The sequence below is a fragment of the Mirounga angustirostris genome, unplaced genomic scaffold (assembly GCF_029215605.1).
Source record: "Mirounga angustirostris isolate CCGP_5_RB_7025 unplaced genomic scaffold, mMirAng1.0.hap1 SCAF_1, whole genome shotgun sequence".
Taxonomy (NCBI): Eukaryota; Metazoa; Chordata; class Mammalia; order Carnivora; family Phocidae; genus Mirounga; species Mirounga angustirostris.
The window spans coordinates 144,354,806-144,382,296 of NW_026991709.1; the positions used below are offsets into that span (position 1 = coordinate 144,354,806).

The 27,491-nt window shown below is 41.2% G+C and overlaps 1 protein-coding gene across 6 annotated transcripts in view; it reads right to left on the reverse strand.

Annotated features, from left to right (window-relative positions):
* The window catches only part of OSBPL10 (oxysterol binding protein like 10), a 334,389-nt gene that overhangs the window by 168,713 nt on the left and 138,185 nt on the right, over nt 1–27,491 (reverse strand). For 5 of the 6 annotated variants that reach the window (XM_064588972.1, XM_045903929.3, XM_064588984.1 and 2 more), the window contains one exon: nt 3,269–3,460. The exons of the other annotated variant lie outside the window; for it this stretch is intronic. In XM_064588972.1, the coding sequence (XP_064445042.1) occupies nt 3,269–3,460 (192 nt within the window). The remainder of the gene's footprint in view (nt 1–3,268; nt 3,461–27,491) is intronic. 6 annotated transcript variants of the gene reach the window in all.

Consider the following 27,491-nt stretch of genomic DNA (forward strand, 5'->3'; position numbering starts at 1 on the left):
AATTATTGTTTGTTTAGTTATTTCTGTGATGTTTTGTGTTGAATCTATTGCTTTATTAGTATGAATAGCTTTACCCAAATTAACTGTCTTCCTCCAACCCCAATTCCACGGACTAGTTCCTCAGAATATAGTTCTCAACAGGGAATTTATGGGTAAATGGCAATGAACAGCTTTGTGTTTAATTCTTATTATAGATCACCAGGCTGTAGCAAAAAGACAATATGCAGCAAGACCAGTATTTCTTAACACCCTCCTATAATGGGCCATAATTATTTCTGATAATGTGATAGAAAAAGTAGCCCTAATTTTCATTTCTTGAATTGCTAACAAGGATAGGCCTGTTGTTTCAAATTCCCTATATTCATCTCTCCTAACCACTTCTAGTGAGGACTTTGGGTACTGACCTTTGAGATCTCAATTCTTTATATTTTGGGTGATAACCATTTAATCTTTAAAGCTGTCCCATTATCTTCACCCACGCTATGGAATTTCATTTAATATTTGTTCTATTGCCTCTGGCCGGGCTATTTTTCTTTCCCCCCTCCCCCTTCAGATATTCAGGTACATCTGTCTTGTGTATAACAATTTTCCTCATTGCTTCAGTGGTCCTAAGTTTATCTTCCCTATACAGCTGGGTTAAAAATGCTATTCCATTTTCCTCTAGTTATTTTATAGATAAATACAGTGGAATCCAAAGCCAAGGCCTTTATACTCTGAAATTAATATACTTTTAAAACTGCAGAACTTCCTGGTATGAGTGAAATTTTCTCAGATTGTTCCCAAGGTGGATCTGTCCCCATCGTAAAATGACAGATGTCATCAAACAGCTAGCATTCTCCAATCAGGAGTGAAGCTGGACAAGATATCTGAGAATCTGAACTTTTAACTCTTCCCTCAGAGGTGTTCAGCGCCCCACAATTCTCTCAACTGTCAATGTTGATACTTACGTCTAAACAAGCTCACTTAAAATTAGATTTCAGCAAGAAAGATTATCAGTAGACAAAAGCAACAGCCTGAAGAAATAAACGATTGCCCAGGAATATAAAAATCAAATCACTATATACCTATGGAGGCATCTTACCTATTTTCCATATAATGAAATTTCTCGGGGAAATTTCAAATAATTGCCCCTCATGGGTGGAAAATGGAGAGAAAACAAGAGGATAAAGAAAAAAGAGCATTTGTGTAATTGTTGACAAAATTTAGATCATACTATGTAAGTTTTACTTATCTATACATGTGACATACACAAAAAATAACCCAGAAGTCAATTCACTGAAAGCTTACATATTGTTATCTGAAAGGAGGTAGGATTATGGGTACTTCTGATTTTCTTCTTTTGACTTCTTATGCAATATATACTTCATTATATACTTTACATAATTATTTTTATATGCATATGCTTCAAGAACATACTTCTATTTTAAAAACTTCTTAAAAATGGAGGAAGAAAAGATCTGGGCATTAAATTGCATCATGTGCTACTGAAAATTAAGCTAAGTCACCTCAACTTTTATTGAGGTCACAGCTCATTCAATGCAAGCACCTCCACTTTTTTTCATATACTCCAGGCTTCCTAGCACCACTTGTGAGAGTAAGTCTATCAGAGATTCATTATCATAGAAGAGAATTCTCAAAATACCAGGAACTTTCAACCTGCCTTTTTTCTTTTTTTCTTCTTTTTAAGGTGGTCATCTCTAACATACTTGCAAAAGTATCTGCAGTGAGGTTTACATAAAAGCGACTATGATAGTGTTGTGGTCAAGTTGTTGGGTTTTTTTTAAGTCCTTATTTGTTAGATAAATATGAAAGCATTTACTGGCAATGATAAAATGATATATTTATGATTTCCTTGAAATACTCCAGAAAAAAAAAAAAAAGTGGTAGAGGGAAAACAGATGAACAAGAACAAGAGAAAGTTGGAATTGCTGTTACTGGGTGATGGGAACCATTATTCTGTTCTACTTTGGGTACAAAGTGTTTCTCTAATACAGTTTTTTTTACGATGCTATGAAAACTGAAAAATATATACAAGTGCACAACCATTCCTCATATCATCCAGTGTGTCAAAGTTAAGCTCAGAGCGAAACACCATTAAAAAAAAAAAAAATCAGGGTGACTATATCAAAGGCAGCATTTGACTCTGTATCTTCTCTTTATTAGGCAAGACAGAGTACAGGCATGTGTAAATCTATCAGGAAAAATAGGTCTTTCATATGCATCTACAGATTTGATTCAGAAGATTTCAGATTTTCAGTCCTGGGCCAGAGTCAGACCAAGATAGCAGGCTGACCCAGCACTACTTGGCTCGTGACATTCAGAAAACAAAACAAGATGCGTGCTGGCTTGAGCAACAAGACCCTACGCTAGGAGGTCCATTGTGCTGCTCACCACGAGCCAGGGCCCCGCTGCTTCCCTCAGAGGATGGGCTGGTCCGCCCTCAAGCCAGCTGCAGGGCCAAAGGCCTCAACACAAGGTAGGCACCCAAGACCACTATCATTTATTTCATATAGTCCATTCCCAGGAACAGTTGCAAAAGATGATATGAACACGAAGGAAGTGGGATTCCCAAACTGATGACTTCCCAGTGGGTCAAAAGTAAAAACAAAGCATAGTCCTACATAGGTTCATAAGGCACTCACAGCTGAAAGGCTTTCAAGTGCACAATCACAATGAGCCTCAAATCTCCCTTGAGAGGAGGGGAGGGCCTGGGTTATTTCCAGTCTACAGATGCAGAAACTCCTCCGATTCAAAGCTTGGAAAGACTTGCTTCCAAAGAACAGAGTCTTCTGACTCGAAGGACAGTGCTCCTTCACTCCCCAGCACTCTGCTGAGAGTGCTCTGTGATGGGAAGACCAAGGGAGGCACCTCATGAGTGAGGCAAGGCAGAAAAAGGTCTCACACGTCCTGAGTTTCCAAACCACCTCAATTATTTCCTGGCTACCCATGACCATGTACTGTCTATTCTTTGCCATGACCATGGAGACCGAATGACTCTACCTCTACTTGCACCCATGTGTCTGTAGGCTGGATTTCCCTGCTTTCTAAGCTCTCACAGGTCTCCTCAATGCGTCCCTTCACCTCACCTCACACAGAAACAAATTATTTTTTCTGTAACCAGGAGGCAACACTGTCATGGCTGGGAGGCTGGCTGCTGGCCATCTCTCTTCTTAATCAAGATGGTACAAGGGAAGGGAAGCTGGCAGCACAGTGGTAGCAGCCCTCAGCGCCCAGGGACCACTCAACCTAGTAGGAGAGCAAAGCCTACCTCTCTGACTTCGTGAAGCTGGCCGGGATACTGACTCTTGGCTCTTCGGGCAGCTGCAGGCGACTTGTGATGCGTGATTGTGACAACACCGGGGGCCCCCGTGCCGAGGTGTCTCTGGCTACAGGGAGACGCAGGATTGGGCGTTCCATGGGGGAGCAAAGTGAGACTGCGGCTTCGGGAACTTGGAGTCGTCTAGAATAAGCAACAGGTGTCAAAACTCAGCAACCGACCTGCAGAACACAGCTAAGGGTTGGCTTCCATTTATTTGGGACCCCTTCGCTTAATCTTTCCCCTTTGTCTATTTAGAGGGATGAAGGGATGGGGGAGGTACAGAAACACTACATGGCCCAAATCCCACACTCACTTAAGAGACAATGTCCGTTAACTATGCTCTGTGTTTCCTGCCCTACTCTATTAGCCATGAGAGGCTACTGAGTCCCCCCAAATGCCACAGACTCTTACGGATCTGTGCCTCTGCATAAATTAGCTCCTCTACCTAGAATGTTCTTCCCCTCACGCTGGCAAACTTCAGCTGAGTCTTAAGACTCAGTTCAGTTTCCTGATGTGTGAATCATCTCCCTGTCTGCCTCAGCCTCCCTGCTGCTCCTATTCCACTACAGCGAGATTATATTCGTTGTACAGCTTACCTTCCTAAGAGATTTTTCCGAACTCATCTTTATATCCCTAAGACCTGGCACATCATGATTGTCTAGTTTATTAGGTACTTAATAAATGTCCGCTGCATAACTGAAAGTCCTCAGTTACCAACCAATTAATCCCCATTTGTTAGTGTACTGCTCGTATTTCATCCTAGAAGAATATATAATCCCAGTAACAATTTAGTATAGGATAAAGATGGCATTTCAACCTAGTGCAGATGAATTTTTTCAGTAACTGGTGTTGGGATGACTGGGCAGCCATCTGGAAAACAAAGTTGGATTCATCTCACAGATCATAGACCCCAAATCGATCAAAGATAGTAAGAAAAAAAAAAGCACAAGAAAACATGTAGCCTTGGGGTAGGGAAAGCCCAACACCTCAAAATCCAAAAGCCATAAAAGAAAAGCTCAACAAATTTGATTACCTAAAAATTTAAAACTTCTGCACAGGAAAAAACTTTAAAAACCCACTACCACAGGGGTGCCCGGCTGGCTCAGATGGAGGAGTATGTGACTCTTGATCTTGGGGTCATGGGTTCAAGCCCCATGTTGGGTGTAGAGATTACTAAAAATAAATAAATAAATAAATAAATAAACAAATAAATAAATAAACAAACTTAAAAAAAAAAAAAACCCACTTCCACCACCAACAAAGCCAAACAATAAATTAGGAAAAATATTTTCAACTTGTTTCAAAAGGCTCATCATGCTTGAAATGTTGGCATTCATATTAATTACAGATGTAATTCTATTTATCTTACTGTAACTCCGAAAATTGTAGTATTGTTGTCATGGAAATGTACGTTATTCATAATTAGGAATGGAAATCCTAGGGATTAACAAGAAACAGCAAACTATTAAAATGGGGCAAGACAGGAACACTGATCATTCACAAAAACAGATGAAGTCCTTAAACCATATGAAAACACATTCAACTGTCTTCATTAAATGTAAATTCAAGCCACATTTAGATACCATCTGTGGCCCATCAGATTGACAAAAAGCCAAAAGTCTGAGTACACTATCTGTTGACAGGATCACAGAGGAATAGGTTTGTGGCAGTGTAAGGTGACAACCCCCCCCCCCCCCCCCCCCCGCCAAGGAGGGCAATCTGGCAGTGCGTGTTGCAGTTACAAAGGCACTTTCTTGTGACCCACAATGTCCTGCTTGGGAATATATCCTCCAGTACACCTGCTCCCAGGGAAAAATGGCAGAGGTACCCACCACGAGCCACCGAAGAAGGATGTTAAATGGCAGAAGATGGGAAACAACCCAAAGGCCCATCAGTAAATAATGGTACACCCATGTAACCTAACACCACTAAAGCTGTGTAAGAATAACGAGAAAGGGCTCTATGAGTTGCTCTGTAAAAAAAAATCTCTAGAGAAGTGAAAAGAAAGCAAGGTGCAGAACTGTCACATAGTATGCAAAGTTCTGCATCAAAATGTGAAAAATGAGTATTTTCATTGTTAGTCACTCACAATTATTTGTTTCTTTTTTAAAGATTTTTAATTTATTTATTTGAGAGAGAGCACGAGTGGGGAGGAGTGGCAGAGGGAGAGGGAGAAGCAAACTCTCCACTGAGCAGGGAGACTGACGTAGGGCTCAATTCAGGTCCCTGAGATCATGACCTGAGCCAAAGGCAGATGCCTAACCAACCATGCCACCGAGGCACCCCTAAAATTATTTGTTTAAACCAGAAAAATATTCCAGAAGAAGACCCACAAAACTAAAAAAGTGGCTACTTGTGAAGAAGCAGAGAATAAAAGAGGAACAGAGAGGAAGGGAGTTTTTTGTTTTTTTGGGGGGGGGGGGGGTTGCCCAAAGGGTTTTTTATGTTCTTTCATTTTGAACCATGTGAACGTATCACTTAGCCAAAATTTGTTCAATTCTACATAAAATTTCCATTCTAAATGTTCCTATCCTTCACTCCAGCTTGGGAGAAGGCAGTTACAGGATATGTTGACTCAGGCCACCTTCTGAATTTCAGGGATCAAATATTTACTGAACACCTACTGCGTGCCAAGGAGAATATGTACTGTATGGTCTCAAGGAGAAACAGGAGAAGTACAAGACAGTCTTTCAGCATAGATGCTTATAATATTGCTGAGGATAGAAGATACACAGAGACAGAAACACATATATGCACGCGCATACACATGGAGTAAGAAAGTGCAGAGCAAGGTGTTAATTTGGCAATACAGCCAGAAAATGCCAAAGAAGTGAGGAAGAGCAAGATCTGCTAGAGCTGACCTCATCACTGCAGGCTGCTCTGAGAGTGAAGGACCTGAAGCCTGCGCAGGACTGGGGGAGATACAGAGATAGGCAGCCGAGTACAAATCAACCCCGACAGTCAGCACCTTCAAAGCGGTCTTAGCCTCAGGCCTCGGGTAATAGTCAACAGCTCTCAAAGCTGTTAAATGTTAACGATCTGTAATTGTCAAGGCTCGGAGGGGTTGGGAGTGGGGTGTGAGGCAGGGTAGAAGTCAGAACATTCTATTGCCCTACAACATCAGAGGAGCCTGTAAGCGTTCTCTGGATTGAACTTCCGAGATAATTAATAGGAAGACAAAGCCTGAAAGCAGTGTGTTGCTTTTAAATAACCTTATATATAGGCAACTGGAGAATTTTTCGTCTAAGAATTGCATATACCTTGATCACAATGAAATACATCTACTTTCTGCTTCAATGTTTTCACTTGGAGTGTGGAGGATGAAAGAAGCTATTTCTTTAATCCTTTAATGACAGTGAATTTGCCTAAGCATTAAGAGTCTACTGAAGGGCGCCTGGGTGGCTCAGTTGGTTGAGCAACTGCCTTCAGCTCAGGTCACGATCCTGGAGTCCCGGGATCGAGTCCCACATCGGGCTCCCTGCTCGGCGGGGGGTCTGCTTCTCCTTCTGACCCTCTTCCCTCTTGTGCTCTCTGTCTCTCATTCTCTCTCTCTCAAATAAATAAATAAATTCTTTAAAAAAAAATAGTCTTAAGTCTTTCTTAAAAAAAAAAAAAAAAGAAAGAGTCTACTGAAAAACATTTTGATTGTTTGGGAGGCTTATTCCAACCCAAGAAAAGGCAGCTTTTTCACTGGGCTTTTAAGACACACAGCCAAGGTTCCCTCCCCCAGCTGTACCAGGTTCTAGCTGTGCTGACTTCATTTGAGTTATTTAAGCTTTCTTATTAAGCATCAATTACCTAATCTTTAAAAAAGGAATAATAATATTGACCCTTAAAAGCCATCATGAAGATTAAATTAGATCGTGCACATAAAACGCTTAGCACAGTAGGAAACTGTGTGGCCAAAGTTTGTTTCTTTCCCTCTATCACTTAAAACTTGATCGATGAAGGCCTTATTGATTTTTCAAATGTTAAGAAGTCACTTAGTTCAAAATCATAAGCAGTGACTGACCTCCTCCTCATTTATTTATTTATTCATTTATTTTTACAGGATCAAAGTGGTGATGAAGTCCAAAATATAATTAAATACTTACTGGAGAGCCTATATGGTCAGCCATTACATTGCAAGATTATAGGGGGAGAAAACAATTCTAGATGCTGAGTAGAATGAGAACGCATTTGAAATCAGAGAGGAAGACAACTCTGGCGAAGAGGCACCTTAGCTTGGAGCACTACCACTGTAAATGGTAATAAATCAAGAAAACTCGCCCAGGAGCCCAATTATTCCACTGTGAGTGTCTAACCTCATGATTATTACTTAATGGCTGTCACTTGAATTCACAAGCAGTAAATTTGAGTTGAGAACCTTTAATTTCCCATTAACTATGGGACTCTCACGGCTTAATTCACACCAGTGCCTCCTCTCAGGGTAAATATGAACAAAAAGCCTCACTCTTGGTACACTCCGTAGGTCATCAGGCTCCAGGAGAGAAAAAGGGAGACCAGCCAGCAAACTACAACCACTAGGAACGAGAAGGCTCTCTTTCCGCAGGCGGCCTGTCTAAAATTCCCAGGTTGTGTTTTTTAAATTGTGTTTAGCTATCACACCACTCATCCCCGCTACTATTTTATAACAAAACATTATCCAGAGTTTGAGGAACAACAGGGCAGGTTTTTACTCCAAATATTTATGTCAGGGAGGGTAACTAGAAATGTCAAGTGCGCCATCTGTGAAAAACTCGGAGTCAAGAGTAACTGTTTCTCTCCGGGAATAAGATTCACCCTTTACCTAAGAGAATCAGCCCTTGTGTCCCCTCTACCAAACAGCGCCGGCCTGACAAAGAAGAGAAAGGGGTCCCAGGTGAGACAGAGTGCTGATGCTCAGACCCTGCCCAGACATTCAACATGCGGTAGGGTTTCTTGGTATTTACAACCTCTTGGTTTCTCCTACTTACTTCCCCAGATCCCTGAAATGTCCCAAGTTTGCAAGGAAGACACGTACACATACTCTGTACTTACTGGCTAAAACGGGCATGAAGGAGAGGCATGACTGAAAAGAGGGAGAATGCACCTGAAAGAATACATCCAGGCAGGGAAATCAAGCAAGGAGCCGAGAGATACGGTCCAGTCTGGGAAGCTTACAGCAGAATCACTGGACTATCCAGAGGCTGTGGGCAGGGAGTGCTTAAGAGTCCATGGCCTGGGTTCAGGTATGAGCTCTAGCATTCATGAGCTGGGTGGCCTAGTAAAGTGGCATGGGGTTCTCACTTCTGGAATTCTATTTTTTTTTTTCCACTTCTAAAATTTTACTATTACCTACCTCACTGGATGGTTGGAGAATGAAAGGAGAAGAGGTAAGTAGGGCACAGGTCATGTACTTAGCATGAAGTGTCACCATTATCATTTGTAAATTAAAATTAGGCCTTCAGGCACCAATATAGATGAAGGATTGTTAAGTGGTCCCAGAGTCAAATATATGGACTTAAAGACTGTTTTCATCAACACTGCCTTAAACAGACACAGTTTTACCACTTCCTTAAATTTAATAAAAAAAAATTAAAAAAATAAAGAGTAATCATCCTAATTACTAAAAAAAAAAACCAGTATGCTTCAGAGAAAAATACACTTAAAATATGATTTCACATTTTAAAAAATACATCTATTATAGAACTTAACATGTCTGTAGATAATGCCAATGCTACATGGGTACTAAAAGTAAAGAATTAGTTTAAATAAGTAATAGGCGATTTTCCACTAATATTTTGGAATAAAACAGAACCTCACATTGTAAAGATCACCTGCTGGTCCTAAAACCCTCTAAAAACATATATCAGAAGTTGATAATTAGGCTTGCTGAAGCTGAAATTTAAAAGCTTTTAAAGGAATAAGGGGGGAAATAGCTTATATATACATTTGTGGCAACCACTTCTATAGAAAATTTTTCTGATGGAAAAAAAAATCGCTGAGAGTCAATTAATTATAACAGCATTCAAATGACATTTAATTTGGAGCCTATTTTCCTCACTTTGAATTCCTTCATAGTGAAGGGGAAAAAAGACACCATATTTCAGAATAAATAGCCCAAGGGAGACAAAAAACCAAACTAGTCTGGTTGCATTTTTTTTAAAGATTTTATTTATTTATTTGAGAGAGAGACAGAGAGAGCACAAGCAGGGGGAGGGGCAGAGGGAGAGGGAGAAGAAGGTTCTCCGCTGAGCGGGGAACAGATGCGGGGCTTGATCCCAGGACCCTGGGATCATGACCTGAGCCAAAAGCAGATGCTTAACTTACTGAGCCACCCAAGCGCCCAGCATTTTTTTGTTTTGTTTTGTTTTTCTTTCAGAGAGAAAGCACCTGCAGAGGGAGGAGCAGAGGGAGAGGGAGAGAGAATCTCAAGTGGACTCTAGGCTGAGTGCTCAATCCCATGACCCTGAGAGATCATAACCAAGCCAAAACCAAGAGTTGGATACTCAACCAACTACACCACCCAGGCACCCTGGTTGCATATTTTGAAAAACAAATTCAACCAACTAAAGCCTTTCATTACATTCCTCTCTCTTCCTCCAAAAAAGAAAAAAATTAATGTACCATTTTTCTAAATATGTGAAAGCTAAACATAAGAATTGTGATTTATTCCTTTTCTTCCAAAAGTAAGCATACTTCCATCAACAAAAAAGGAAAAGCCTAACAGTTTTTAAAATAGTACAATTCAGGACCTTAAAATTATTCAGAATTTCGTTTTCCGGTTAGTCAATATCTCAGTGAAAATGAAGGGTGTTATTTATTTTTTTTAAGTAGGCTCCACATCCAACATGGGTCTTGAACTCATGACCCTAAGATCAAGAGTCACCTGCTCTACTTACTGAGCCAGCCACACCAAGAATTTATGGTGTTTTTTAAATTAATCTACTCCACTATTTTGCTTAATAATGAGTAAGGGACAGGTGGGGCTAGGTAGAAAGAGATAGGTAGGGGTCTACGGGATCAGGCTCACAAAGATCCAAAAATGCGGAGGTGTAAGGAAACCAGAGATAAGGGAACAAATGGACCATCCTGTCCTAGGGGTCAGAGGTGGGGTCTTGTTATAACAGCTACTTGTGACCAACAAAGAATTACAGGACCCTAAAAAGTAAACCATTAAAGGTGTTATCACTTAATCAATAGAGATGTTAAAAGGACTTAAGTTCCCTGGTTAGCTTTCTATAAAAGACCAACCCTAAAGGCCCCCACTGGCAACCCTGTCGGGACCTCTCTCACTCCTGAGAGCTTTTTCTGTATCCTCACTTAATGAAACTCTATGGTTTTACTCACTTTCCATTGTCCGTGAGATTCATTCGACTCTGTAAGACAAGAACCTCACTCTCCTGCTTCAATAGCTGTATATGAACTTTTGCATTTGCTTTGCTTTTGATTTCGTTTTTTAATATTCTGTTATCCTAAGTTTACAACAGGTCCAAAGTAGAAATAAAAGGTTTTAAAACTGGGTTATTTTCCAAGTTCATTCCCATGATTAACTTTTCAAAAATTATACTTCGCTTGCTCTACTTTTCCAAATTCCTGTCTTCTTGCAGAAATAAAAGTTTAAACCTTCAGTTACCAAGTCTAGGGAAGTCTAGGGAATTTCTTCCATTTTCTTTTTTTTTTTTTTCTTAAGATTTTATTTATTTATTTGAGAGAGATAGAGCGAGATCATGAGCAAGGTCGGGGAAAGGTAGAGGGAGAAGCAGATTCCCCGCTGAGCAGAGGGCCCAATGCAGGACTTGATCCCAGGACTCTGGGATCGTGACCCAAGCCGAAGGCAGATGCCTAACAGACTGAGACACCCAGGTGCCCCATTTCTTCCATTTTCATCTGCAAATCCTTAATATATCATAAACATTTCCCACTAACTTTATGCCAATACCCTCTCTTAAAGCACACAAACATGAGCCACAGTGTGCAAAGGGAAAAGAATGGTTTTCCCCAGAGAGGCAGTCTCTAGCCTGCTTCTAATCATACCTCCGTGAACCTGTGATTATAACTGCAAATGCCAGATCTTTGAAAAACAGCGCAAGAAAATGCATGTATTTCCATTTCCTGCAAGTAGAGGAAAAGAAAACTTGACATTTTTAAGTTTGCCTTGTCTCTCAACATTTTCAGCCCCCAAAGCAATTTTCTAACAGCTAATCCAACCACTCCAGAATCTCTGACCATGCTCTGGCCCAGCCTCCATCTAGATCAAGCTTCCAGGTCTCATGCACTTGGCCCCTTACCACACTCCACCCTTCTCCCCACCCCCTCACATCGCCAGCTCTCACCATGTTCCAGATACCTACCCAGAAGTAGGTATGTGCAACTTCAAAACCTTCTACACATTGGCCTTCCTTTCAGCTACCCTCTACATCCTTTGTTTGGGAGCTTGCCATTCAAGGACCAAGACTCCTTTTGGATGCTTTCTTCTGAAAACATGAAAATTCTCTCTACTGACCAAGCCCAATTCTCACCTTTTCTCATGCTGTGAAACTATAGAATTTTAGAAAAGGAAAAAAACCCTCAGTCTAGTCTTCTTTTTACAGATCTAAAAACAGCCTTAAAAAGATAACATTACAAGGGGTGCCTGGGTGGCTCAGTCGGTTAAGCGTCTGCCTTCAGCTTAGATCATGATCCCAGGGTCCTGGGATGGAGCCCCGCATTGGGCTCCCTGCTTGGTGGGAAGCCTGCTTCTCCCTCTGCCTGCCGCTCCCCCTGCTTATGCTCTCTCTCTCTGTCAAATAATAAAATCTTAAAAAAAAACAAAACATTACAAGCGTCATTCAAAATTCAACTAAAAAAGACTGATTCAAGTCTCAGCCTCTCCAGGTGGCCTTTCTCAATTACACGAGGTTCTAGTTATTTAAATAGTGCTTCACACAAAGTTTGACGTTAATATATTTGATAGCAGGAAAGCAGATCTCCATTATACATTTCTACTTATCTAACACTTCAACCCACTCACCTATCATCATAAAAATACATGCACAACACTCCTTTGAAAGCAGGATAATTGTGTACTATATTCTCTTGGAATTACAGATCCTCAAAGAGATAATTTTATTTTATATATGTTGTTTGCAAATAACAAGAAACCAAAACTTTTTAATGCCAAATTGCCATGTTAATTAAAAAAAAAACTTTCTGGGGGCGCCTGGGTGGCTCAGGCATTAAGCATCTGCCTTCGGCTCAGGTCATGATCCCAGGGTCCTGGGATCGAGCCCTGCATCAGGCTCCCTGCTCCGCGGGAAGCCTGCTTCTCCCTCTCCCACTTCCCCTGCTGTGTTCCTTCTCTCGCTGTGTCTCTCTCTGTCAAATAAATAAATAAAATCTTTTTTAAAAAATTTAAAAAAAAATTTCTGAACAAAGACTAAAAAGTTTTCTTAACTTAATTAGTTATACACCAAAAACGTAGAACACCCATAATACTAATGTACAGATGTCTAGCTTCATTGCTTTTAGTTTTAGAAATAAGAATTCCAATATCATCACTATTTAACATAGTACTGGAGGCACTAGCCAACAAAACAGGACAAGGGAAAAAAAAGGAGAGGTAGGAGGATAGGAAAGGAAGGAATAAAATGTAACTAGCTATAGATGTGATTTTACAAAAGAGAAGATCAGAAAACTCCAGCAGAGTTGTTAGATGAACTTGGAAAAGTCCATAACATTCTTCTATATCAATAATAACTAGGAAATATAGTAGAAAATAAGATATTCACAATAGCAATAAAAACTATAATGTACAGATATTAATCCAATAAGGAATACATAAGAAAAGAAATACATATGAAAAAAATCAGTGAAGAACTGGGAAAACAGATAACACATACCAGGTTAATGAATAAGACAACTTAATATTGTAAAGATGACTGTTCTCCCGAATTATTATATAATTAGTCTAATAAAAATCCCAGTAGGATTTTTTTGAGCAAATCAATAAGTTTATTCTAATATATAAATGGAAGAATAAAGGTTTGTGAGGGCCCAAGTTAATTCTGACAAAGGAGAATCATCCTACCAGATACAAATATTGAACAACAAAGCCACAATGATTAATGATTATAAGGCATTCAGGCAGGAAGAAGCAACTAGACTAAAAGCTGGAAAAGAGGGCATATATAAAAAAAATATGAAAGTTGGCATATTACAGAAGCAGCACAATAAACCAGGAAAGGGAATAAATGATAAGGGGAAAGCAAACATAGCCAACTCTGTAACTTCATGGCATATACAAAGGTAAAAATCTAAATGCAAAAAGTAGAACTACAAAACTAACGAAAGGAAATGTAGGAGAGTATCTATGTAACTCTGAATGTACAAAAGCTTTTCTTATAAGACCAAAAGTACATATCACAAGTTGAACATTTGATGGATTTGACTACATTATAAGGGTTTCTCTTTGACAAGGCCATTTTAGACAAAATTAACAAATGTGTGGGGATTGGAAGAAGACAGATTACTATCTAGAATATAAAAGGAGTCCCTACAAATAAAAACCAGAAAACACTCTAAAAAATGGACAAAGGATAAGTATAGGCAATACAGAAAAAAAAAAAAAAAAAAAAAAAGATGAACGGCTAACAAGAATATCAAGGTAACCAGAGAAATACAAATTAAAATAACTAGATTTTATCCCCACCAGATTTACCAAAATTCAAGAGTAAAACACCACCAAAGAATGGCAAGGATATAAAGATACTGGAACCTCTTGCATTCTAATGGGAAAGCAGACTGGTGCAGCCATCTTGGTAGCAATATAAAAGAATTTAATGAAAATATATGCACATTCCTACGATCCTGAAGCTTTCTACTGGGCAGGTACACAACAAACATGCTCACACTCACAGGTATACACAAGGATATATTCAAGGATGTTCACTGTTCACGAGGGTGGGGAGTTTGAGGCAATGTAGGTGTACATTAGTAAGAGTTCATATAAGTTAAATATAGACTGTACATACAATAAATATACATGCATCGGTTAGAAGTAATGACATGGAGATACGTACAGCAACATCGATAGTTTAAAAAGGACGAGATCTGCAGGACGACACAACTGATACAGATTTAAAACACATATATAGGCAAAGACCCATGCAGACCCAAGGAATTGATGCTAACAAAGACGAGGGGGATGGGAGCGGGGGGGGGAAAGGAAGAAAAACAATTATAAGAGTTCTTAAAAAGTTTGTTTTTTTTTAAATAAAAGGCCTTGTTTGAACTGATAAGTTTGCCATAATCCAATAATGCTGGCAATAATTTTAACTGTAAGTATATTTATAGTATCATTTAAATGTGAACTATGTGCCATAAACTGTCTTAATATATACACACTTTAAATCATATAACCCTGTTTATAATCTCATAAGTTAGGTACTATAATTTCCATTTCACAGATGAGGAAAATGAGGCACAGAGAGAATCATATCTTTCCCCAGGTCACGCAGCTAATAAATCTAATAAATCATGGGGCAGGGATTCAAATCCAGGCCAGCTGGTCCCCAAGGCCGTGCTCTTGGCCATAATGCTGCACAGAGTCCCTAGAGGTGATTCACCTGTTCTCTTCAACTGAGGTCTAAAACAGAACAACTCTTGGGGCGCCTGGGTGGCTCAGTCGTTAAGCGTCTGCCTTCGGCTCAGGTCATGATCCCAGGGTCCTGGGATCGAGCCCCACATCGGGCTCCCTGCTCAGCGGGAGGCCTGCTTCTCCCTCTCCCACTCCCTCTGCTTGTGTTCCCTCTCTAGCTGTGTCTCTCTCTGTCAAATAAATAAAATCTTTAAAAAAAATAAAATAAAAAAAATAAAAAAAAATAAAACAGAACAACTCTTTACAGAACACCTTGACTGATAGCTTAGTTAGCATTTTGGGGGGGAAAAAAAGAGTTTTTAATTTCAAAGTCTCGTAGTGCATACCAATTCTCAAATACTTAAACAATAAGCTCATTAAGCCTAAACTACATGAAGCTAATACATCAAATTTTTTAAATGTTTAATTACCCATAATGAGGCCAATGTTTGATGGATAGTACATCTACAGATGTCAAAGATAGGATGCAGTCCCCAACTCTCACAGCACTTACTGTGTTTTATCCACATGTCTCCCTCCATGTCCTACTGTCTCCCCTAGCCTGTGACAGCCCCCAGGCCAGGGCCTGTGACTAACAGCCACTGTGTACTCCATGAAAGTTGATACAGGGCCTCACCCTGCAAATGCTATGTACACAATAAAGACACAGAGCAATGAATCCCCCCAACCTCACCTTCAACAACTGGTTAAACCACTGATCCTTCCCTAAAAATCTAATTTTAAAAACACCAACAATGATTCACTGGTATCTCCTCTCCTTTTCTAAGAGGAAGAGTCCGGAAAAGATACATCACACACAATTATACATAAACACAGAATGTCCAAAAACGAAACCTGGTACATTATCAACCAACACACATTATTGGGAGAAGTCCGTAAGTATTTCTTGGGCACCTACCGTGTACCACGCACCATTCTAAGCAATAGAGATATAAGGCTGAACAAAAAAAACAAATACCCCTGCCTTCAGGGACGTGGCATTCTGGTGAGGCACAGAGACCAAAATAAATAAATTGGGAAAATAAAAACTGTTTTAGATAATGCATAGGATCATATAAAGCAGGAATAATATATATTAATATAAGGAGACAACAAGAGAGATGGGAAGGCTTTCCAGTTTTTCATAAGTGGGGAGAGAAAACCTCATGAGAGGGTGACATTGGATTTAAAGACCTGAATGAAGCCAAGGAGTGAGCTATGCTGACATCTGGGAATAGCATTCTAGGTAGTAACTCAACAGGTGCAAGGGCCCTGGGGTAGAAGTCTATCTGGTATGTCTGAGCAAAGAGGACAGCATGGCCAAATGAGCAAGGCATAAAACAGTAGGAACTGAGGTCAGAGAGGTAACGGACTGGAAAGATGAGCTTCTGAATTAGAAATTACAGACAACTGCTGGGCAAGCCAGAGTACCTGGTATTACCTGGGGCTCATTCAGACATTCAGAATGATGAGCCAATTTGAACAATGGCTTCCAATAAGCTTCCTTCCTCCGGGCCATGTTCAGGTATTAAATTGTTATTTGCATACAATTTACATATGTCTACACAACATATATCATCTCTATTGGATAATTTTCATGGTAAAATTGTATTATTACTGCCCTAAAGATGGGCATTTCATGATTTATTCTATTCTCCTTTTCTTCTCACGTCTCCATATAATCAACCCAGAAGATATTTTATGCCAGAAATGAATCACAGAACAAAAGGAGACTACATGCCAAGGAATTCTATAAATGATCACTTCATAACAGGGGGGAAAAAAGGGCTCTTATTTTATGTGTAAACTTTGTCACCTACCAGTGGGTCAAACCAGTCACAGGGATGAAACGTCCAATGCAATTCTAAGACAGAACATTTCAAGAAGCAAATTTGATTTTCTTACAATCAATAACTAATCTCTGACAGAAGTGCTCCTATCTATTTAGAAGAGATCATTATCTCCTTCCCAAATGCTTGGGCCCAGAAACTTGAAGCTCAAAATGGCTCCTACTTGTGTCTCGAAATGCTTCACACTAAAAAAATTAAACCTCGTCAACATGCCTCAGGTGCATGCAGAATCCTACAGGATCTGTGCAATAAATCCCACTAATTACTTCTTCCAAGCTTGCTATTACTGGTGAGGTTAAGACAGAAATGCAAGATTAGCTAATAACTCAGGGAATCAGTAAACAGCCCCCTACTAACCCACGGCGGGGGGGGGGGGGGGGCGCGTGGGGACAGCCACAGGAGGCTGCAGAAACCTTATAAAGACCATGTATCAGTTAGAAGTTTCCCGAAAATCCTTTATTTGGCCAGAATCTTAGAAGCGATTAGTTTTTGCCTTCCTCTTTTCTGCTGCACTTTTTCTATGTATGTAACACGCATATAGGTATATTGTGCACCTGCAAAACCCCTTCTTAATTCTCCCTAAGGCCCTTCTTGCCAAAGCAGAAATAAACCACAGGTTCACAAGCTTATGCTAACACTACATTAGGCTTATTTTTAAACACGAAGGAATTTAGATTTTGTGTTTTGGATTTTTAAGAATCCAGACAAAAGACTTAATAAGTATACAGAACCAACGAAAAAAACAAAAAAAAATTTTTTTTTCTTACAATTAATTTCTGGATCACAAAGGAAAGAACCTGATTTCACTCTGTTAAAAAAGATAAAACAAGCCCAAGTTGGCATCATTTGCCCCCCAAGACAGCAAACCAGGACATAATTACAGTTTGAACCTATCCTGGGAATGTGACCTTTTCAAAGTCAATCTGAAATTTCCTGATAGGCTTGAGTGAGGTAATCTGTATAATAGAAACCCTGCCTGGCCTAAAACAGTCCTTTTGTTTCTTTTGCTAAGAACTCTTTGCTCCACCCTCCTTCCTGTAAAAACCTTCCAATTTGTCCAATTCCTTGGGGCTCCCCTCTCTTGCTCTCTGGATAGGATGCGGCCTGGTTCATGAACCTCTTAATAAAGCCAATTAGATCTTCAAATGAACAGGCTGAATTTTTTTTTTTTTTTTTAACTCTCAGATGTCTCAATTTCTACCGAAGAATTTACAACAGGGAATCATTAGAAGTATAACTGGTTTGGGTGCCTGGGTGGCTCAGTTGGTTAAGCGGCTGCCTTCAGCTCAGGTCATGATCCCAGGGTCCTGGGATCGAGTCCCACATGGAGCTCCCTGCTGGGCGGAGAGCCTGCTTCTCCCTCTCCCTCTGCCTGCCTCTCTGACTACTTGTGCTCTATATCTCTATCTCTGCCAAATAAATAAATAAAATCTTTAAAAAAAAAAAAAGAAGTATAACTGGTTTAAGGACTAAGCCCCTTGTCATTCCAATCACTGAATTTTACATAACCTGGACCATCAGATGAATATCTGGCAAAGCTGGAAAGCCCAGTGGACTTCCACTGGTGTCAATAATTTCCATGGATGGAGTCATTAGAGGCAACCCAAAGAGGTTTATATCATATTATAGGGGAGGATATTTGTACCGCCCAATCTCAGGGTATCAGGTAGCAAAGTTAGAAAAGCTATAGATGCTCTCAATGTCCGAATTTAACCAACTAATGAGATTTCCCACTGTTTTCCATCCCTTCCATAAAAACTACTGACATGCACACAGGGTACTGATGATTGCTCATGGCTCGTAGTCTCTCTCAGGTTATGCCTACACACTTGCACTCCCACCACCTGAGCTGGGTATCTACAAAGGGCCAACTGTATTCAGTCCCAACTCTGCTATGCTAGTGTACTTACTATTTTAACTGCATAATTTAAATAATAAACTGATAAAATATAAACTTGAAAAATGACTGTCTTTAGGAAACTAAGCTGCATGACCTGAAAAACATCAATAAAAAAGCATTGCTCAAACTGCTGTTGAATTAGGTGTGGGCAGGACAACTATAAAAGACTAGAAACCGTTTATAAAAACCTAGGATTCCATAATGAGCTTGCCCTGTCCTTTAAAGAAACCCAAACAGATACAACTCAACACCCAAAAAATAATCCAATTAAAAATGGGCAGAAGATGTGAACAGACATTTCTCCAAAGACATCCAGATGGCCAGTGGATACACAAAAAGATGCTCAACATCACTCATCAGGGAGATGCAAATCAAAACTATAATGAGACGTCACCTCACACCTGTCAGAATGGCTAAAATCAACAGCACAAGAAACAACAGGTGTTGGTGAGGCTGCGGAGAAGGGGGAGCCCTCGTGCACTGTGGGTGGGAATGCAAACTGGTGCAGCCACTGTGGAAAACAGTATGGAGGTTCCTCACAAAGTTAAAGATAGAATTTGATCCATATGATCCATTAATTCCATACTGGGTATTTACCCAAAGAATATAAAAACACTAATTTGAAAAGCTATATGTGCCCCTATGTTTATTGCAGCATTATTACAATAGCCAAAATATGAAAGTAGCCCGTGTCCATCGATAGATGAATGGATAAAGATGTGGTATACATATACAATGGAATATTAAGCAGCCATTAAAAAAAGAATGAAGTCTTGCCATGGACAAGATGGATGGAACTAGAGAGTAGAATGCTGTATGGATTCAGGACAGGTACTCCCAGAATGTGTCACTTCGGCATGTGGATTCTCTTGAGCTGAAGGCATTTGACATCCTGTGGGCTCAAGAGAAACTTTTGTCCTCCCTTAATCACACAGAAGAGTCTAAATTAGGGGTCTTTCCCAGGATATGGTTTATTAACAGACATAAATTTTAACTGGGTGACCCATCCATATGGCAGGGCAAACATCTAATTACCGAACATCTGTTTTGCTTATCACCCTGTGAAGTGCATTCCTTTCCTCTGAAGTTCCAGACGCCTCCCCCTTTCTCCTTAACTCAGAATGACATATATACCTCATTTCGCTTGTCTTTGGAATTTCCACATCTGTGTGGATTCCCCCATATCGACGCCTATTAAATCAGATTTTCTCACGTCGATTTGATTCTTAGTCCAGCTAGGAGAACTCTGAAGGGGACAGGAGTTCTTGCTCCCTGACAATGTTAAGTGGAAAAAGTCAGCTAGAGAAAGACAAATACCATATGATTTCACTCAAATGTGTCATTTAAGAAACAAACGAACAAGGGGAAAAAGAGAGAAAAACCTAAACAGGAGTTTATAGGTAATCTATTAGAAATATGCTTTCTACAAGAGAGGTGATGTACAGTTTCTACCACTAAACCCATGCTTGATGAAAGGGACCTGAAACTACATTTGAAGATTGGTGAGTGAGGATTTTAAGTAAAATGGCTTAAGGTTTGCACACATCACATTTGTGATTCTTTCCTTTAGCCAACTGTTTTTGATTAAAGGATAGTGTCTCCAAATCATCAGCTAAGAAGACGTCTCCTGGAGTTTCAGCCCCAGGATGACAGAACACTGGAGTGGCCTGTCTTCCAACGTGTAAACTGCAAAAAGGCAGTCTGCAGAAATTCATTGGCTCAAGTACCGGCTGAGTCAATAACTCCTGGGTTCATTACAGAAGTGGTATTGGTTACCTGGTGTCTGGGCACGGCAGCTCTATGTTACTACTCTGGGGACAGGAAGGAAGATGGCTTTAGATCCTCAGCAGTCTTTAGATGCCTCAAAAACACAACAATTCCTGCTAGGACTCAAAATGCTTCTGAGCCAGAATGTGACTGTCATAACCAGACTCTAGGAGACATGAAGGAGAATATTAAACTCATCCCTTCCTGCATGAGAGTACATGAGAGGTTTTCCCTCATTTCTCCCCATCTCTAGAGATTCTACTACCTGCTGAAGAGTCCAAATTATTCATTTTTTTTTTTTAAGCGTTTGGTCTTGCATGAAAATCTAATTGGATGCCTATAGCTTTAACAGACTTAGTAGTGGCCTTAACTCCAACAGATAAACTGGACTAGTTCCATCAAAATGACTAATGGAAGAAAAACAAGAGGATCAGGGGACTGGAAGAAATACATGACCTTATGGGGAGCCAAGCTGAGAGATTTCCCCATGATTGGATTAGGATATTCCTAAAGCTCTGAGAGAGGAAGAAGTGGGGGCCATCAAAAGAAAGATGGAAGTTACATGTGCCAGACACATGTGTCTCACACCCCCTCTGCCCACCTTCAATGTCCAGCAGTTGCTGAGGCAACCAAGCGGTGCCCAGATGTGAGCATCAGGCCGTGGCTATCCAATCTACCCCCTGCCTTCTGACCTGGGGCTGCTCTCTGCAAGTCAATTTGCAAAGTCAGTTGGGATGGACTTTCAAGAGCAAGTGCAAGAGCAAACCTAGAAGTAAAAGTGAGAGTTAACAACCCCACAGGGCAGCCCTTGATCAGTGGAAGTGAGAAACCAGTGGGTAATAATGCCATCTTCTGTATGCAGGGTGGAGAGTTCAGAAACACAGTCCATATAGTTCCTATAAGGATGGCTAGTGGGTTTCAGCTTTAACAGCCCCCGGCAGAACAAGCATGATGGGTTTGGGCTTCCTTTGTCTCTTTCCCTTTCTCACGCTTCCTGGGCTCCCTACCTTCCACGGGCCTGGGACCACATTCCTGCTCTCAAGCCTTCACCTCCAAGCTCCACTTTCTGGGGGAACCTACCTAAAACATGGGTACACGTTGTTTTGCTGGGTGTAGAACAGTAACCAAAATGGTATGCTTCCTTTAATCTGTCATTCCGTATCTGTTGGTCCTCTTCTTTTCCTTCCCACCCAAATTTACTCTCTATAGGCTGAAGTTCCAGTTGGCATGATGTCAAGTTTTATTGCCTCCTCCAATCTTTCAAGAACTATATTTAGGAATACAGAGATAAGTTTCCAGACAAGGGTCCAATCTAGACAATGTAAACTGAGCAGAACTGATAAAAAAAGTTCATGATTATGAGTTTCCAGGACATGTACCCAGTGCTCATGGGAGTCACATGGTTAACAGCTCCATGGTCACCGCTAGCCCTGAACTGTCAGATCTGAAACAAAGAAGGCAGCCACAAGTACTCATGCCCTGTCTCAGCAGATAGAGGGTAGACAAGGCAATGATAGGGACTCCAGGATCTGGGGCTATGGAACCAGAATCACCAGTCAGGCAGAGCAGGAAAAGATTGTTTTAACCATGAGCAATTGTGACAACACCGATGAGATTCTGTCTTAGGTTTTACACTGTACATATAAGATGCTGAACTAGGATTCCTGTCAACACCAATCACCCTCCAGCAGGCAAAAAAGGCTCCATGTGTTATCTCTGGGATCACAACCAAAATCAATGTAAAGCAGAAAAGTGCTTTGCAAGAAGCAAAAAGTGTGAGTTCAAACCATGAGCCGCCATGATCTAAGTGGACTGCCTCAACCCATATACTTTACAGCCTAGTGAGTGAGGAAGGAGACTAACACCTCATCCAAAAAAATTGAAAATAGGCACTCAAACAAATACATGTACATGAACAACAGCAGCACTATTCACAATAGTCAAAGAGAAGAAAAAACTCCAATGTCCATCAACTGATGAATGGATAAACATTCATGTGGTTTTTCCACACAATGGACTATTATTCGGCCATAAAAAGGAACGAAGTATTCATACTTGCTCCAATGTGGCTGATCCTCAAAAACATTATGTCAGATGAAAGTCAGACACAAAAAGTCACATTGTAGGATTCCCTTTATATGGAATATCCAAAACAGAGAAAAACCATAGAAACAAGAAGCAGACTGGTGGTTGCCAGGGACTGAGGAAATGGGTACAGGGCTTTATTTTGGGGTGATGAAAATGTCTTGGAACTAGATAGAAGTGGTGGTTGCATAACATTGTAATTATACTACATGTCACTAAATTGAGCACTTTTCAATGGTTATTTTATATTATCTGAATTTCAGCTCAGAGAGATTAATGCCTTAAGGATCAGGCAACCCTCCATGCACAATTCTAATTGGTCTGTCTGCTTCTCTCTATGTCATCCTACCCATCCTGAAAGGGCTTCCTTTCTTTATTGCATGTTGATGGAACATAATATTTTTTTTTATAAGGCTGGTCTTATTTCCCCTAATGCAGGCAGAACTATATACCTCGGATATATCTGGATAAATACTGAGAGGCATTCTAAACAATGGTTCCAATTTTCTTATTAAAACAGGAAGTGAGCCCCTCTACAGAAGGGTAAAAAATACTTGAGCAAACTATCCCAAACTGTTAACAGTGGAGGTTTTAGAATGGCAAGACCATGCTGTTCTTTCCTCTGTATAATCTTCTTATTTTTAAAAGCAATGTAATTGCATATAAGAAAAAATTAATCTAATGAATTATATTATTCTGGAATTTCCTTATCACACAGACTGTATTAAACACACAGAGCACAACTCAGTAGGAAGCCGTTCTCTCTCAGACTTCACCCAAAGGAGCTGCAAAGCATGAGTTTCAGTCAACACATATTAAAATTAAAAAAAAAAAAAAAGCAAAAGCAATGACTCCATCAAGTCCAGATTTTAATTCTCTACTGTTGTACATGTCCCAGAAAAATGGAGGTACGAGCAAACTAATTCTTTTCAGAGAACCCCAAACCTCTGTTACAGGCAGCCGGCAGTCTCTTTTCGGTCCCTGGATTGCCATCATTTGGTTCCTGTGGTTCATCCGTGCATGACTTCCTTGACTCCAAGAGGAATCCTACACAACTGAGGTCAAGGCATTGAGAAGAGGAGATATGTGCCTTGCAGAGGGCAAATCTGAAGCAATTGAACAGTGACATAATGGAGAGATGGCTATTTTTAAAATCCTACTTGGAACAATTAATCTCATCCTGGTGGCTAAATATAAACACACAACTTTCTTGACCTTCCTCAGGGCAAATCCAAAGGCTTTTCCCCAACCACCCTTCATTATTTCTCTGCAGATTTTGATGCTGGTGAGCACTTGCAACTTTCAAAGCTCCTGGGGTGATTGACCATGCCAATTCTCCTGCATCTGAGTGCACACCCTTTATCTCAATGATGTCTTCCATTTATCCACCCACCCGTGGGTGAACCCTGAGGTCCTGTCTTCAGTTCTATGTATGCACTTTTCTCCACAGACAGCTTTTGCTCACTTGCATCTTCAACTGTCAGCTTTTCTCAGAGGAATCACAAATGCTGACGGGCTGCCTTCAAAATGACTCCGATTTCCAATGATCTATAAAATGTTTTCAGGTACAGGATCCCCCAACCCAATGCCTCATTCTCCCTTCCTATTACATCATCTACCCAAGCACAGGTGCTTTCTCCTATCCCAGCCTCCACGCACAAGCCATCCTAAGTTGTCCTCATTTTTTCATTCCTCACATTATGTAACCATTCCTACCTAGTTTTCCCTCCTAGGGACTGTCCATTCCTTGTTCTACTCACCATCACCACCCCAATTTGTACCTGTGCTGACTAGACAGAAGTCATCCAAATGAGTGGTCACAATATGGACCCCCTCTACACTGAACTATAGGACAAGAGTGTATTTTGAGACAAAACAGTTCCACTCAAAAAATAAGAAATCTCTCTCAGAAAATTTAACATGGAAAATTGGTTATAGAGCAGATAGAAGAGCAAAAAGAACCACCAGGGAAAAAAGGGTGAGGCAATCTAGCCATCCGGGACATCAGGAAACAATTACAACCCCTAGGCAGTAGAAATCATGGGAAGAGCCATGGAAGAAGAATCCAGAAGCTGCAGCCCGGCCGCAGAGGCTAGACATGCACCGGAGCCAGGAGCGGATCCCGGGCCATGAAGGGCGGAGCTGGCCAGGGGGCAGACGCGCCACCCAGGAGCGAACATACCCGCTGCTCCCGCGTCCTGCTCACGTGGCCTCCCCTCGCACCTCCCATTGGGTGAACCTACCCAGAAATGGAGACCACGGGATCTCAGACAGGCTGCTCCTCGCCACGTGCGCTAGATGAGATGCGCAATCAGAATTTCTATCCAGGACACCTGCCATAGAGGTTTGGTGTGCGCTTGTTGGGTCTGGAGCAGGGTATGGTGTGTTCTGTCTACTTTGGCGTGATCCTCTGTGTTACCTTTTTCGGCAGGTCTGTGACCCTTGGTCTTACCTCTTGCTGAATCCCTCCCCACCCCCACCCCAGGACACATTTCACTTTCTCTTCTGCTACTGTCATTTGCTGTTCCTGCAAGAATTTCACAAACCACCCCCCCCCACACACACACACCTTGTTCCAATATGACATACAGCAGGTACAAAAGTCATGGTTAAAAACACCCTACAATTCTCATTTCAAACATGACGAACCTGAGTTCCACTACTCTAGTTCCGATTCCACCCAGTGACCTTCTACTTCTGTCCTTTTCAAAACTCATGCTCCTGGGTGGCTCAGTAGGTTTAGCGTCTGCCTTCACCTCAGGTCATGATCCAGGGGTCCTGGGATCAGTCCTGCACCGGACTCCTTCCTCAGCGGGAAGTCTGCTTCTCCCTCTGCCCTCCCCCCTGCTTGTGCTCTCTCTCTCTCTCTCTCTCTAATAAATAAATAAAATCTTTAAAAATAAATAAATAAAAACTAAATAAAACTCATGCTCTACCATTCCCAAATCTCCTACTCTTTTTCAAACAAAAAGCAACGGGGGCACCTGGGTGCCTCAGTCAGTTGAGCATCTGACTCTTGATTCATCACCTCAGGGTTGTGAGACTGAGCTTGTATCAGGCTCCGCGCTGGGGTGGAACCTGCTTAGGATTCTCTCTCTCTCTCTCCCTCTGCCCCTCCCTCCCCCCCAGCATGCTCTCCCGCTCTCAAAATAATAATAATAAAAGGGATGCCTGCGTGGCTCAGTTAGTTAAGCGTCTGCCTTCAGCACAGGTCATGATCTCACGGTCCTGGGATCTAGCCCCACATCAGGCTCCTTGCTCAGCAGGGAGTCTGCTTCTCCCTCTGCCTGCCATCCCCTCTGCTCATGCTTGCTCTCGCTCTCTCTCTCTACTCTCTGGCCAATAAATAAAATCTTTAAAAATAATAATAATAAAACAAAAAGCAGCCTACATTTTAAAGAACAACTGGTTCCCATAACAAAGCCCATCCTCTTAATTGTGCTTTTGCTCCAAAATAAATGGGAGCAATGCCTGTCTCCCACATGCCCGCACCTTGCTGTCACCTCTCTGCCCAGGTTTTAGGATTAACACAAAAACTGCTGAAGAGCATTTCTAGCCCAGAGCCAAGAATGTCAGGCCACCTAAAAGCATGGCAAAACAATCTATATGATTGCGCCACACATTAAAATGGAGTAGAATGAAAGGTACACCTTGTTTCTCTTCTTTACTTAACCATATCCCTGATTGTGATACAAATAGTATATTAGTTAGGAACTCTCTAGGTTGCAAGTAACAGAAAACTGACTGACAGTGTCCTAAACTTCAAGACCCTTTTTATCACTTAGCAAGAAGTCAAGAGTTGGATGGTCCCACAGCCAGTATAATGGCTCTTCCCATTCTTCTGCTCTGTATCCTCTGTGTAGTGGCTTTGGCCCAAAGGCACAATCCTTCATGGTGACAAGATGGCTGCCACAGCTCCAGGTGCCTGCCTTGTCATCACAGATCAGTATCCAAAGTAGGAAGAAAGGGAATGAGGCCAAGGGGCTTTCTCCTTTTATAGTGTTCTCCTTTTTCCAGAATGAAAATACTCTCCCCCTACCCCTGGTGGCCTTCTCTTTATGACCTACTGGTCAGAACTGGGTATTGTGATCATTACCACCTACAGGAGGGGCTGCTGAGTGGGTACCTGGCCAAGAGGGAACTGCTTAGTCCGTGAGGAGCTCAGACCAAGCACAATGCATCCCGGGGCTTGGGACCATCAGCTATAAAATAAATCAGGGGTGGGCGCCTGGGTGGCTCAGTTGGTTAAGCGACTGCCTTCGGCTCAGGTCATGATCCCGGAGTCCTAGGATCGAGTCCCACACCGGGCTCCCGGCTCAGCGGGGAGCCTGCTTCTCCCTCTGACCCTATCCCCTCTCATGCTGTTTCTCTCTCTCTCTCTCTCTCAAATAAATAAAATAAAAATAAAATCTTCAAAAAAAATAAATAAATAAATCAGGGGTCTAGGGGCAAGACCAGAGGAGTGGCTGTCAATAGCTTATGTCAGGTAGAGTCTCCAGAACTGTTTCTGGGGCTGCCTGAGAGAAAGAGCACATTTTGAGTACATAATAGTATGACAGAATTCCTCTTCCTTAGGCTTTCATGGCTATGCTCAGGTACTTCAAACTCATCTTGGAAACAGCCAAGGCTGAATAAGAAGTAAATATTCTCTCACTAGAACATGTTTGGGATAGGATATACATGTATCAGACTCAAAAATGAAAGAACAGAAAAACAAATTCGCTGCCTTCTTGTCTTGTCTTCTGAACATTCAAGGGCAAATTCAGTGGAAAGATTGAACTGGTTCATTTTCACCAACACAGAAAACGTTAAAGGAACTCCATAGCCTGTCTGGCTCCATTGTTCAGTGACAACAGAAGCACTTTTTGGCATGGCTGTCACAATTTCCAGTCACATTTATGACACCCATCATATCCACTCCCTAAACTCAGGCCTTCCTGACCCCGTGACTCTCCTGGGCTTGTGTCCTTTGGTCTTTTCAGGGCACAGAAC